General features: G+C 46.2%; 1 protein-coding gene across 9 annotated transcripts in view; it reads right to left on the reverse strand.

Annotated features, from left to right (window-relative positions):
- Window positions 1-1,114: 1,114 nt before the first annotated feature.
- Window positions 1,115-15,379, reverse strand: part of TMCC1 (transmembrane and coiled-coil domain family 1) — a 111,401-nt gene continuing 97,136 nt past the window's right edge. For all 9 annotated transcript variants that reach the window (XM_027702597.1, XM_027702598.1, XM_027702603.1 and 6 more), the window contains 3 exons: window positions 13,628-14,562; window positions 7,808-7,943; window positions 1,115-5,302 (listed from right to left, as the gene is read on the reverse strand). In XM_027702597.1, coding sequence (XP_027558398.1) covers window positions 4,988-5,302; window positions 7,808-7,943; window positions 13,628-14,562 — 1,386 coding nt within the window. In that variant the 3' untranslated portion in view covers window positions 1,115-4,987. The remainder of the gene's footprint in view (window positions 5,303-7,807; window positions 7,944-13,627; window positions 14,563-15,379) is intronic.

A 15,379-nucleotide genomic window follows, 5' to 3' on the forward strand; every position in this document is an offset into this window, starting at 1 on the left:
CCAGAACCATTTACCTTCACAACCAGCACAACATGCTACCCTGAGCCAGACAGCTCTAGCAAAAACAGCCCCATGCACTTGCTTCATCCATAAACTGCTGGAATGTGCATTCTGGTTCTGGGGAGATTATAGGGAAAAAATCCCTGCAAACAACTGCTTTTGCTTTTTGATCCCTTGCTGGTTTTACAGAGTGCTTGCACCTCTGTGAAAACAGGACTCAGTCCCTTTCTCCTTAAAAAGTTGTTTCCATTCCCTTCTCGGTTCTGTGTTCCTGAGGCCATATGACCAAAAAACAAGTGGAACAAGTATCTTCTCCACATCAGTGATGAATCTGCTCACTTCTAGCTTGTACAAATACTGAAGAATTCAGAATTTCTCCTATGAAACATGGTAGACAAAATACCTCTGTTTAGAGCAGTGGCTCAACAACATTCTGCATACACTCTCTTGCCCCTCCTCAGGGAGAGTGCGCCGGGTTTCTGCTGGTCAGTGCTGTCCTGCCAGCTGCAGCCTTCCTTGCCCAAGCCAAGCCAGGGCCCAGAACTGCTCCATCACAAGCTCCCCAGAAGACACAGGGGTGAGGCTACAATTGCACATGGCTCTGCATGTGCAGCACACACAGAGCTGACCCTGCAATCCCTTAAGGATAAAGGCCACAGAAGCAAGGGTCCTTCTCGTCTGGGGCAGGGCAGGTCACAGACCAGACGTGGGAAAATGCAGGACCAACAGCTGGTCCTTCCAAGACAGACTCATGGGTAACTCACCTCACCTGGTTACACCCCCCTCAAGCTGAGTGTGGCAGGGAGGGAGGCAGACACACGGGCCCAGCCGGGACCCTGCCAGAGGCTGTCCCAGGCTCCAGGGAGGCTGGAAGGGATCAGGTGAGGAAGAAAGAATGCAGTGCTGCTGCTCTTCCTCCTCCTCCTCCACCCACAGAGATCAGACACTGCTACCACTTTGTTCTCGCCGTGCCCAGGTGGTGCATGGCTGACTGTAGGATGAAGAACTTGCTCACATTTTGAGCTCTTAGGGCTCAGCACAGTTTTAACACATCCCTCATTTTTTTCCTAACAACCCCCACCCTGTCCCTTTGGAAACATCCAAAGTAGGCTGGTTTTAATAGCTGAGGTCTTTATTTAAAGTTTTTATATACAGTAAAAGTGTCACAGATAAATCTGTGACAATCAGACAAGACAAATGTAAATCTCTCTCAACAATTAGCAGCTTAAGATCTATAAACTACAGTGTTACGTTCACAAGTGTCATTTCTGTACTTTTCAACCCGTGCAAGTGAGTTTTTCTGTTTATTTTTTTACACTTTTAAAACACACTTACAGCTAAGTCAATTGCCTATAACTATACCACCTGGCATACACAACACAGACACACAGGGTTTGTAACTCCTTAGCCACATTCAGAATTCACTTAAAAACTGGCAAAACTACTCAATCTTGAACCCTTTGTAGCTTGGCTTCTTTTGTTATAATGCCTTTTTTTTAAATAAAAAATGCATATTCTCAAAGCTGTCAGACCGTGCTTTCCTGTCTCAGTGTAACACGTACACAAGTCAACAGTTCATCTGATCAGACCTAAGCACATATGGGATTGGAATAAATCAACGGAGTAACTGCTGGGAGCATGCTGGGTGTCATTAAACTAAACCAATAAGAGAAAAAAAGAACTTTATGAAATTTTAAATGGTAAATTTTTTTGCATCAAGATTTTTTTTCTTTGCACTGAAGGACACGGGAAACAGATGAACTTCATTTGAACTCTCAAATGTCAATGAGGAGCTGCTGCTTTTGAAACTTACACAGTCCATTATATTTTTTCCCCTTTTTATGTGCCAAGGTGATATGTGCTACAAACACATCTAAGCAATTTCTGTGTTTTCAACTCCGAATATGAAATGTTTTGGGAAACATTCTGCAACTCTGAGATGGTCACTAAAACGTTTGTATCTACAAAGGAGACTGTTAAAGGTACTCACACACGCACTCACATCCATGGCAGAAACCGTCCTCTGCCTGCCATCCAGAACCACTCCATCGGGAAAGCAAACACAACCACGGACAAGGAAAGGGAGCTTTAAAGCTAGAATCACATTTCCAACAATATCATTGTTAAGCTATCAGAAATCATCACAGACCTTCAAACTGAAGAGGGAGAAAAACCCCAAAACGTTCTGCTAATGCAAAAGGCAAAACACATGGCAGTTATGTTAAGATATGAAAAGTGGATGCAGCATCATACATGGCATTACTGCAGACAACTTTCTGGAATGGAAGAAACTGTCGAGAGAGAAAGAGACAGACAGACACTTTGTCCAGACTCATGTACGCGGCCTCCACCAAACAGTTCTGAGGTGTAAGTTTCTATTAAGCCTGCACCTTTCTAGCAAATTAGCAAATGGTATTTATTGAATGTGACAGAGTTCAGACGCTAAATGAAATTAGGATATAAAGAAGAGGGACAAACACCTCCTTAAAATACTTCAGATGAGTGGCACTGAGTGTCCAGATCTATTGGCTTTCAACTCCTTCCTGCTTTGACCACATAAAAACCTACCATGCACAATTCTAGTGTGATCAAAACTAAGAAAAACAGAGGTAAAAAGGCCAGGTTTCAGAAATAAAGGCAACAAAGCATTTCAGTTATGTCCCAAATCCGTTCTTATTGTTATTCACACATTTGTTTCTGACAAAACTGTGTAATGGGAAGCTAATAGTTACCCAAGGAACATGAGTCACCAGAGAAGGGTGGCAACAGACCAGAGCCTCACTGGAACAAGGAGCAGGGCCAAGGGGAGGAATGGCCACGCACCTTTGCTCTGGCTGTGGCACTGCAGAAAGCACAAGCAGCATTGGCCTGAGTCAGCTGCAATTGGCAATTTGTATTTTAAGTAGGACAGGAGCAGACTAGTGCACATGGTGACAGAGAGGTGTGCTGGGATCCCTGGGAAGGGGGCACCTGAGTTTCCTGTGACTGGAAAAAAAGAACCTTTGGAGGAAGAAAGATGGTTGGACGGTGGAGGGTTTGCCTCCACTGGCAATCGGAAAACCCTCAAGACTGTTAAACTTGTTTGAGGGAATTTCTCAGAATCTGCATCACAGCACGACATCTGTGTATATGTATGTATGTGATGTACATGTCTCATAAATGTATATGTATGATTTCAACTGGTTTAGGTCATGTGGGCAACATCTAGTTCCTAGAGGGAATTTGATCCTGCAAGGAAGGAAAACAGTAAGACCTAACTAAACACCATAAATGGTTTTGAAAGAGAATCCTGGAGTCTTTTTGGATTTCATGAAGACAAAAGATGAATCTTGGCATTGTTATGGTGAAAGGGACAGCAGTTAAAAACCAGCACAGAGTGAACACAGATTCCTTGGACATGAGGGCTGACTGCCTGCCTGTACCAACAGGTCACCAGCAACGACACGCTGCGAAGGCTTGGGGTTGCATTTGAAGCTGACATTTCCTTTAGAGCTTTGCAAAGGTGTCTGCCCCAAGTGCTGGCTCCTGTGGCTGAAAAAGAGGATGCTCTCTATGGCACACCACAGACACAGACACACAAATGATCTTACCAGAGCCTGACAGGAGGAAAACTTTGGTTTCACTTTTCAGGGGGTTCTTTAAAAATTAGAGCTATTTCTGAGACAACCATTCTTTTAAGTGGACTGTTGATTTAATATTTCTTTCCTTAAAAGAACCTGTCTTTTCCCTAGGAAGGGATGAACAGAAATTCCTTCTTCTTATCCTGAGGCAGGAATGAGAGATGACATGCAAACAAGAAATATAAACATACTATCCTTCAAATCTGGAAAAAGAAAAAAAGCCTTGCATGACAAAAAGGTGTGGAGAAGACAGATGGTTTTTGATGATGCTGCATCTGTATGCTCAGGAGGACAGACAAATGGCATGTGAACAGCACTGTGTTCGACAGGCTGGCACTAGAAACTACTCTCCGCCCTCCTCAAAACTGCTTCAGGACAAGACAGCTCACAATTATTCACGCATTTCTTCATTTACAAACATCACTTCTTTATTTGAAAGAAAAAAAAGTAATGACCCTCCCAACCCCTTCCAAAAAAACCCCCAATAATAATAATTATAATAATAATAATAATAATAATAAAAAATCCTATTAGAAACAATAAGGAAGCACTGAGAGTTTGAGTATTACACTCTTCAAGTATGCTGTTTGGATTTTTTTTTAAATCTGTGAATATACATATATTAAAAAAAACCTTAAAAGTGCGACCAAGGGCTTCTGCTTAAAGATAAGTATTTCAAGGACTATTTCAAAATACTGTAGCACGACTGTGCAGTTACTGTGTATGGCATGAGGCTTCCACTCCATACACTCAGCCAAGTTAGTCAGCCTTACAGAAAGTTACTGAAGTCAGGTTAGCACAAACGGTGAACCCAGATGCTGAGCTGAGAGAGAGATCCACACGTTGTTTTTCTCTTGTTAAGGAAAGAAACCACTCTGAACGCATACATTTGGACATGGAATGTGATCAGACTTCACAGTAAAAGTTTAGTGTTACAGGTTTGCTGTGGTACCATCATTCAAGGCTGTGCACTAGATTGAGCTTTGATCATCTTAAGCTAACCACGTTCTCTTCTTCCTGACAGGTTTAGTACAGTAGTTCAAGCCACAATTTAAACTGCCCGTTGGTATGCTCCAAATTTCTGTATTTTATTAATTTCTTTTGTACGCTTTAAAGAATCTCAAGATTTGCATCCAAAGAGAACCATGCTACATAAAAATTATCCAGGATTCTCGCCAAAAGAGTTCTTGAATAAAATCTAAAAAATACTATTGCAATGCATCTCGCAGAGAAAAAATGTTATTCTAAATGTAAACAAATTCACTCGGACACTTTAAAACTTCAGCGGAGTAGTTGCTGACTAATCTTTGCCACACTTGCTCACCAAGAGTGCCGGGAGGGAGCAACACAGCCCGTTCCTGCCGCCATCATCTGGGGGGAGACAAGAACCGTTCCAAGTAGCCAGCGATGGCGTCCCAGTGCTTCCACAAAAAGGCAATGAAAACCACTATAAATAAAGTGCTGAACGTCCTATTGCGAGTCTTCATGAGGGGCACAACGCAGTTGGCCACAGTGGAGACGAAGACGAGGAGGACAGCCATGACAGCCAGCAGGATGTTGATGAACTTCCCCAGCAGGTTCCTGGCTGTGGCATTCTCCAGCCCCTCCAACTGCACCACTTGCTGCTGCTGCTGCTGCAGCTCCATCTTGGAGATGCGTGTCTGGCACGCTTCCAGTGCCTCCTGTGGGCAAGAGCACACACTGGGTCACACACAGTCCACGGCTGTCACCTCACAGACTGGGCCAGGCCAGGGTCAGCATTCCCACACACACTCCTGAACTGAGCAGAGGTAGCAGTGCCATTTCCCGTGCCTAAGGGTGAGAAGCCGCTCACTAACTGAGCACTGCAGTCTGTAACACACCATGGCACCTCATCCACACCCAAGAGGCTCAACAGGGAGGTGCCAGGTTGGGCAGAAGTTGGGCTTTGTTAAAACACACCCTTCAATGCCACCCGGCACTGTCAGCTGCCAGACCCCGCACATGGTGCTATGGCCACCCAGACCCACCATCCCTCCTGTCTCACTGTCAGACCAGAGGGAGGTGGGTGTGACAGCCCTCAGCAATCCCACAGCCTCTGTCCAGAATGGAGGGGCTACCCTGCCAGCTGGTCACTTCAGCTTCGGTTCCAAGAGGTCACTGAGAGGACAAAGGTGCTGTACCTAGCCAGAAATCTTTGTCCTCTTCCTCTTCTAGGATGTGTATTCCCAGAACCTCCTACTTCAGTGGCTTGTGCTTATCTGGTCCCTCTGCAGAAAACTAGTCAACCTGGCAGAAAACTAAGTCAACAAAAATAATTATCCAAAGGCTCAGCTGTGTTCTGCTTGGTTAGTGAGCTGTGAGCTCAGGGAAAGGTCTGAGGAGCACCAGGGCTGGGACTGCACAGCTGCCATCGCAGGAGGAAGATCTCCTCCAGACTGCAGCAAGCTGTGGCACTGGCACAGCTCCAGGTGACACTGGGAGGGCTGGGGAAAGATGTCTAGGAGAAGGGTAGGAAGCATGAGATTTATGGAACTGCCTCCAGGAAGAAGCAAAGCAGAAGGAGGTGGAGGGAGAAGACTACTCTGCACAGAACCAGCTCTCCAAAGCCCTGCTGACTTGGGGGATTTTGTCAGATCTTTTCACTGGGCGAAACCTCAACTGGACCAACACAACCTGCACTAAAACACTGATGATATGCAACACAGGGGGCTAGGGAGAAGGAAAGAGGTTTTATGGCAATTGACATAACCAGATACTTCTGCTCTTGAAGATACAAAGTTACAATTTTTCCACTAATCCTCAGAGTCAGGTTTCTCAGGCCGACTTGCAAGTACCATCTACAAGTCTGCAGCAAAGCAGCAGTCTCTCCCAGACTGACCACTGAAAAAGGAACCAGGACTGTTCCTCTGCAACATCAGCCCACGCTCTTACATAGTTTTTCATGCAACAAAACACTTACCTTTTCCCCAGCAAGGCTGAGGAATAGGCTGTCCCAATTTGCAAGTTTCCACTAAAAGCACTGAATCATAAAATGAAGATTAAAAAAAGCTATTGAGAAATCCCCACTTAACAATTTAAGTTTTCACCCTTACTTCTTTCTGCTGTTTGAATTTAGAGAAGAGAACAAAACCTGACCCTTGTAACACACCCCCAAGGAACAGCCTCCTGTTTACACAGCTGGAGGCCACGGCACCACTGTCCACAAACACTGATTCATTTTAACTTTAACCGTCACTGTCAACTGCTACATTTCTCACTGCATCACGGTTGTGGGGGTCAATGAAACATGAGGGCTTTTCTTTGGTTATGGCCCCTGAAAGCACAGGGCAGAACTGCTCAGCTGCCTGAACAGCAACAACTGGGAAGGATGTTTGACTCAATGGGACTTGCAGCTGGATCCACAAGCGTGCCAAGAGCACAGCCTGCTCGGTCTCCAGAGGAAATCACCTAGCTGAACCACCTCCAGGGATGAAGAGAGGGAGAACTTTGACCTGCAATTCTCTGCTCACACTATAAATATCTCGCATCAGCAATCAGAACTGAGATGTCTGCTAAAACTAGCAAAGCAATTACTTAAAATGGACAAGACACTTGTTCCTGAACAGGCCTTTCTCCACAAGGGTCAGAAGCAGCTTTGCTTTGTAGAAAGGCCTCCAACTTCATGATCTCTGTCTCATAGCTTTTTTTACATACTGAAAGTTCTCTTTAAAAAAACACCTCCTTATTTGGGCAAAGCCAACAGAAAGAATTGTTTCCTGACTCAATGCAGTGCACACATAAAGCCATTTTTTCTTAGACATACGTGACCATTGCTGTAAAACTAGTGACACAGAACCACACCCCAGGGCCCATATACTGGGAATGCTACTGTAAAAAATGTGTTCAGGTCATGGCTCGTGAGTGTCTAACACCCTACAAAGGCCTGCACAAAGAGTGGGCACTGGCTCCTGCTTTGCTACAGCTGATTCACAAACTCCGCTCTGGCTGAGCAGCGGCTCCCTCTGCGCAGGGGCACAGCCCTGCTTGACAGAGGAGGTTACCTGGACAGATACCCAAGGGTCACAGATGGAAAAAGGTCCTTTCAGAATGTGGCAATAAAGCTACGAGGATTAAAATCAAATACTGAAGTGCAGGACTATTTCAAAAGCGAGTTCCTGAAAGAGCAGGCAGAGGGCAGGACTTGGATCCTCGCTGCTGTCACCCACCTGGATGTCCCGGGCTCGCTCGTAAGACTGATAGGCAATCTTTTCCTCCATGCTGGCCAGCTCCTGTTTCAAATTGAGGATCTCATTCTGGTGGAGCTCAGTCAGGTCATTTAACTGCTCTTCAAGTCTTTCACATCTAGAAATGACAACACATGGTACAGTGGCTTTAGCGAGAAGAGGAGGGCAAAATGACACCAGTGACAACCGAGGAACAAACATCACTGCCTGGGCTCTGAAACCAGAGGGGCTGCCTCAGTCAGCACCCAGCACACACTTCCACCATGGCCCTTCGCTGGGAATTAGTCCTTTCTACCAGGTAAACTCTGTGATCCTGCTCCTGTCCTGGAATAAAACACACAATTACATGACAACTGTCAAGTGATGCAAGAAATCAAGGACAGAATTAGAATAAAATAATGTATTCCCCAAACTTTTGTGTAAACCAAACAGTTCCCTTCTAATACCATAAGCTCTTAAGTATTTTCATCTACACTCAGAATAGTAACGGGCATAAAAATGACACAGAAATGACATGTAACCGATGCCTCAGTCTCTGCATGAGGTCATGTGGATCTTTGACTTGTATTTTTCTTTATCTCCCATGAATGATGCAACTTAAAAGGAAATACCATCATATTATTTATAAGAAGGACACATGAATCACTAACCTGCAGGCTTATTTTTCAGTTTGCTCCTGGTGAATGGGCCAGGAGCAGTCCTGAGGAAGAGGGCTGCCCAAAAAAACCTGAGTTACAACAATTCTCTGAGATACAGTTTTGGTTCTCATTGAGGGAGTTTTATATCAACTTATGTGATAGCTCTGATGGTAACAAAGGTGTGGGCACGGCTATGGTGGTCATTTTCCACTCTGGGCTTTTTCCACTCTGATTTACAGCGTCTACTCTTTCTAACAGAATGGAAAAGCTTACCACACAGCTCTTACCATCCGAACCTCGATTCTAATAACCAAGAAACTTCTAAGGAATTAACCACAAGGATAATTCCTTGTTTAAATTTTTCCTTCTGACTCTCCCTGATTTTAATTCATACACACACATATAAGATGAATAAACAATATTTATCTAGAATGAAGAATTTAATTGCAAGTTTTGGAACAAAGACAAAAATCCTGCTTCTGTTTTTTAGGATTTTTTTCCCCAAGATTTTTTTTGGTGCTTCACAAGGTAGTTGTTCAGAATCTGTAGTCAAAAGCTAGCCTTTAAAAACAGTCTTGGGGTTTTGTTTTTAATGGACAAGTCTGAAGAGAATTTTCATTTCTGTTCCCAATGCAATATTGCTTTAAACTAAGGAGGAGTCAGACAGCATGACAATTTGCAGCAGCAAAACATGTGGTCAACCAGTAGTGAGGCCAAGACAACTGCCAGCTGATATGGCTCAGCCCAGAAAGGTGCCACAAGAACTGTGCAACCGTGCTGAGACACACCAGGAACTGGTTTCCCCAGACTCAGAAGGGCATGGCCACGTGAAGACTGATTAATGAAGAAGGAGCCCAGATAAATAATATTGCCATTTGTTCCCACACAACTTAACAAAAACAACAACTTGCCAACAACCAAGAAATCATAACTAAACCCACTCTAAGTCTCAAAGGAAGCATCAATTACTTGAAATATATTCAGTCTGTTAATATATTACAAAATTCTCCAGTGGGTTTATTACACGAAAAGAGACTTAAGCATTTCTGAAAATAGCATGATTGTGTCTTTTAACCTCCTCTCACACAAACACCCTTCATAAAGTGGCTGTTGCCAGGCAGATTAAATCCTGTTCTCTAACAAGAAACAATTGTATTTTAATAACTTCAAAACTACCTCAATCTACAGGAAACATAAGGAAACCCTGCAAATCCGTACAGTTAAGAGTTTAAACAGAACAGGATTAGCAGAAGGGTTGGCTCCAATTCTCCTGCCCTGAATGCCGGACAACCAGCTCATTCCTGACCCACACCCTGCTCAGTCCCAGAACTGCTGCAATTTGCAGCCAGGAATCACCTGTGCTTCCAGAACCCACTGTGTCAGGCAACTGCTTGAACTGAATTATTTAAAAAACCCACACACCTGCCCCCACTAACCTACCCTGACTTATTTTTGAAATGACACAGCCTCCATTCAGCTGCTTTTCAATCCTTGTCCCATTACCTACAATTTAGAAAATTAATTTTTTTCCTGCTGCTTTCTATTGGTGTTCAAATTTGAAAAGCAAGGAGAGGTTCATATGGCTTACAGGGCCCAAGGCCAGGGTTTCCCTGTTGAAAGCTGGTTCACATTTAACTGGGAGTATTACAGAAATAAAAGGGATAGGCCACCAGTCAAGGGGTTTAAGACAATAGACATCCCTCTAACACAAGTGCCAGTGTCTTTTGAACAGACTAAACTTGTTTGTAAATATACCACTTTATTTCAGGTATGGAAAATTCCTCTTTGGAGTGAAACTTCTCCTGAAAATTACCAGCCTCTAGATGAACAAGCACCAGCACAGAAATATTTCTGTGCAACAGACCAATATCACCTGTCACAATTATCACAGAGATCCACACAGACCCACCTGGCCCAACGTGCTGCCTCCACTGCCCAGCCATACTCCAGAATAACCTCGTCAACCCTCCCAGACCTCTGAGGTTTAGCTCCTTTGATCTATTTTCAAACACATCGCGAGGACAGACTGAAGTCCAACAATTAGACTACATCAAAACCCAGACTAATGGAAGCACCAGCAACTACCATTTTGGCTGATGGATTTCTCCTGACAGGAGGGTGGGAGACCTAAATGCCCTTTCCAAGGATGTGAAGCTTGGGAAGAAACCCAAACCCTCGAACTGGCCACACTCCAATTATGTGAGCTCATGATTTCACCATGTACAAACAAGTTCCTAAAGGGACACACAAGATGAAAATACTCAGCAGGAACTTTATTTCAGTCTCAATAGCACAGAAAGTCCCTGTTCATATCAGTAAACAACTGCCACCTTCCAACAATGAGATAAGCAGCAGGCCAGTTCAGTGCCTGCTCCTGGTGCAGGAGAACACGTCGGCCGAGGCGCCGTCAGACTCTTCCTTCCTCAGTGACTCAGCCCAGCGGAGCAGGGGCTGCTCCAGGGCTGGCACACGCGGGGCACCTCGATGCCACCAGGCCGGGTCAGGCCAGCCCTGGCACCCAGCAACACCGGGGCAGGAGAACTGGAGCAACTGCTCCAGTGAGTTGCTGCCTCAGAGATAGTTAGCAAACCAGCAGCTACATGGAGTGATAGGCAAGATCTGGGAGCAGGGAAAGGGAGGGAGGAGATGGAGGAGGTAATGGAAAACCCACGAGGCAAGCCATGACTGATAAACAGAAACTGCACAAACACACAGGGAAAAAAAGATCTACTGCAAAACAGTAGAACATCTAAGAAAGAGGAAATGGACAAAGACCAGGTGAGAAAATGTCACGGCATATGCTTTGTTCCAGCTTCCAGGTACAATGCAAACACTCAGTGTCACCTAACAAGCAAAAGGCTTCTCCAAATACCTCTTTTTTTTTTTAAGCTCTAGCTCTGTGTTTGTTTTTGAAAGCTTCACAGAAATAGAGCAGACTTAGGAGGTATTTATAGCTTTTAAAACCAGTTATGATTAATTTGAAACCCCAGCCTCTCAGCACCAAACCACAATCTCCTTTCCCATCTTTTAATTTTTTTCTGAAGAGAGAGGTTCCCATTGGAGGAACAAGCGCCACACCTCCCTGCCAAGGCAGCAGCAACCTCTGCCCTTGGACACATCACATCACCTTCCAGTTCTAGGGTAACGTTGGCTTTTATCATCATGACGGTTCAAAATACACAAGCTATCAAACAAGAATGTAGATTTGTACAGTCAGGTAGTCATCTCACTGTGATTAGCCCATTAGAGCTCGCTAATCGTGCAGTTACCTTCAGAGACAAAGGCACTGACAGCAGTTTAACTGGTCCTCCTTAAAGGTCACACCTTTAATCTATTTGCATCAACATTCCAAATGGCAGGTCTAAATTACTGTCTTTTTAAACTTTTATAAGCCAAGTGCAGATTCTCCCAGAAGCTTTTCACTCCAGGCTGCCTTGGTTAGCGACTGGGCTCTGGGCTCACCTCGGGGCAGTGCTCTGTAAAGCTGAATGGCACATGACAGGTATGACTTCACAGTCACTAGTATGGGACCTACATGAACCTTGCTCAGAGGTGTTGGACAAGCAGTGAGCCAGTTTGGCTGACAACAGGCATCAGTCCCCAAGGTCTGCCATTGTACTTTCAGGCCACTCCTTCAGCTGTGCTGTGCTTGCATATAACATTCCACCATGAATGGCCGCTGCTGTATGTGTGAAACAACAACCTACACAGCAACAGACAACAGCACCTCTCTGCTGGGGAGCAGAAGATCCAGCTCCACGTCACTTTGGGATGTGACTTGATGACAATGAGTCACTAGGAACCAAAGTTGCTGTGCTGGGTGCTGGTTTCAGTCAAACCACTGATTGTTGCAAAGCAGGATTAGAAAGTGGTGTTGGTCTGGCTTTGTTTGCCCAGGCTCTGCAAAGCACACAGAAAGCTTGCTGTCTCTACCAGATTCTAGCAGGTTAAGCCTTTTCCAATGTTTTTCCAATGATTTGGCACCAGCATGTCTAAAGAGCTGTAGGGCAATCCCATGTTACACTGCACAAACCAACTCAGCAAGTGGCATGGGGCACTTCAGCAAGCCTGTTCCCACGCACCCGCAGCAGCTCTGCTGTCCTCCACCAGAACGAGGGCTTTGGCCTTGCATTTCTTATTTAAAATTTAAGAATTCTGTTGACTTAGACTGCAGTGTCTTGAATGCCTGAAGAAGGGCATCTGGTAACTCTTCTCTTTGGAGCCTGGGGACAAACTCTTGCTCCCAGTGCATGAAGGGGAGGACGCCAAATTTCTACGGGACAGCACAACGCAGCCTGCCAAGAGCCTCTTCCAGCCAGCGAGGGAGGGGAAGCATTCCCTCAGCACCTCTCCCTGGGCAGCTTTCCTTGGTGGGGAGGTGGGGGCAGCCTCAGGGTGGTGGGAGGCACTGGCTGCCATGCCACGCTGCCAAGCTGCCTCCCTGAAAGCCACTGTCCCCTCTCCCCTTTGGCTTCATCAGGGACCAGCAGTAGTGCAGCAACTGCCCCACCTTTCCATCACTTTCAGTGAGGGGAAGGCCAATGGAAGCACAGGAGACCCACTTCCAGAGCCCCATAACCTCCACAACAAGCACACTGTCAGTATCTGACATTTAATTCAACCTTATTTCCTTGAACTCTGCCACTGTGGGCTGAGTGGAGAAGACAAAGGATATCCTAGTTCTGGCACACAGGCAAGATCATTGTCAGAGAACATTAAGAAAGCTGGAATGTTTCTTTCTCTGGTAGACATGGATCTGAGTGTCGGAGGAGGCAGGGTCAGTCCCTGTCCATCTGTAGTTCCCTGTCTCCCAAACCTTTGCAGGGTTTATGCAGGGCAAAGCACTGTCTGATAACAGTAACTGCATCAATGTACTCCTGATTTTGGGACACCTTATTAAAACTCTTTGGCTTTACTTTTTATCTTGAAAACACTGTGAAATAACCTTTTTCCTTGCTATTTCTTTCATGTAAAGAAAGGGAGATGAGCAGCAAGATAGCAATATCTACAAAGGACAAAACCGGGAGGGAAAAATCCTGAGACCACCACAGAGCTTCTCGCCTGAATCAGGCTGTTGAGAACAGCCTGCTGAGCAGTACCACCCCAGCCCTGGTGCTCTGAGATCACAGCACTGAATTGTGAAACAAAGTACCCCAGCACGTACCTGTACCGCTCCTCCTGCAGGGTCTGCATTATCAACGTGTAATCCCTCTGGTAGCGAACCTTAAGGTCCTCAAATGACTCCTCCAGTCTTGCCTGTGTCTCTCGAATTTCTTGAATCTCATGCAATATTGCATCAAACCCTGAGCTCTGCATATCCAGAGTGTTTGTTTTGGAGCTGGAAGCTCCCACAGGGCCCCCCGTTGTGCTGTTGGCTCCCACCGAGCCCGACGTGGCACTGGAGCAATCCTCTTCACTGCCATATTTTGGGCTTGACTGAAAGTTCTGAATAATGCCTAGAGCCTTGCCTCCTGTCCCATCCTCCTGGCCTTCTTCTAAGGAGTCTTTCAGATTAGCAATATTGTCTGCACTCCCGAACTTGTTTCTTATGAGGGAGGCAATCTCCCGGGGTTTGGAAACCACAGCTCCGGCTGCCGAGTGTGTGGCCTGGGAGAAACTGGAAAGCCCACCTTTTACACTGTCTACCACTCCTTCACTGAAGCCAGTGACTTTTGCTCCAACATCTTTCAAACCCTGATGCATATCCCTGAAGACATCCTTTGGCTGCCGAGGGATCCCATTCTGTTCAATCTCTCGCAGCTTTCGGTGGTAATGTTCCAGTTTCTTCTGCAGCTGCAAGATGGTCTGGGCTGACTTCTGATTTTTCTTCTCAAACACTTGCTTAATGCGGGCACTCTGCTGCTTGTCTGCATTGTTGGCCAACTTCAGGTACTCCGCCACGTTATCATCACGGGCTGTTTGCTCAATTTTGATCTGTTCAGTCAGCTTCAGTATCTTCTGCTGCAGGTGTGTGATGGCCACTTTTGTCCTCTGCGGATCTGGGGTCCCATCAACAGAGTCTGTGTTGATGCTGCCATCAGTGCTGGAGGCCACAGCACTGGAGGTCTGCGCCAAGCTGCTGACTTCCAATCGCTCGATCTAGGCAAGGGGAGAGAGAAACATGAATGTTAATCATCAGCTTCGCCAACAAAAAACCTTTCATTCTTTATGCAAAACCAACTTGGCAAATGGAAGTAATTCTGCAAAAATGCACCTTTTTTCCGCAGCCCAGGGGACAGGATCAATCAAGTGAGCATTATATGTTTTACGGACATTTAGTAAAAGCTGAGAAATAGGCAAAACCCCTCATACTTGAGCCCACTTAATGGCCTCAGACAATCCAAAACTCAAGCATAAATGCTCATGGGGGCACCCGAGCTTGGCAGGCCGAGCACTCCGAGGTACTGGTACAAGGGCAGGGGCTCTACCCGCTGGAGAGTGAAGGGACCGAGAAAGTAACTGAGAGCAGAAGCCACATGGTTCAAGTGTACAGCACACCCGAGTCATTCCCAGTGCTTCACTTGTTTGTACAGCAGCAACCGTGAAACTTACCCCGAAACAACCACTCTGCTACGGTCAGTGCTTCTGACAGAAACACCGCGAGGGACCTGAACGCGCGCCCGCCGCGGCAAACCTTGCGAGCAGGTGTCCCCGAGCAGGAGAAAAACAGCGAGTTTCAAAGGAGAACTCCCGCTTTTGGCCAAAAAACAAGGTAAACGCTGTTTCAGCGCAACCGAACCCGACAAGTGCCCGCCGCGAACGGCCCGGGCAGCCCCGAAGTGCCCGCGGCGCCCCCCGCCAGCCCAGCCCGGCCCCGCCGTACCTTGTCTCGGCGCAGCAGCAGCGCCCGCTCGCCGTGCATGGCTCCGCCGGCCGGCACTGCCCGGGCACCGAGCGCTCCCCCGGCCGGCACTGC

This window comes from Neopelma chrysocephalum, unplaced genomic scaffold (genome assembly GCF_003984885.1).
Source record: "Neopelma chrysocephalum unplaced genomic scaffold, ASM398488v2 Primary Assembly neopelma1_189, whole genome shotgun sequence".
NCBI classification, from domain to species: domain Eukaryota; kingdom Metazoa; phylum Chordata; class Aves; order Passeriformes; family Pipridae; genus Neopelma; species Neopelma chrysocephalum.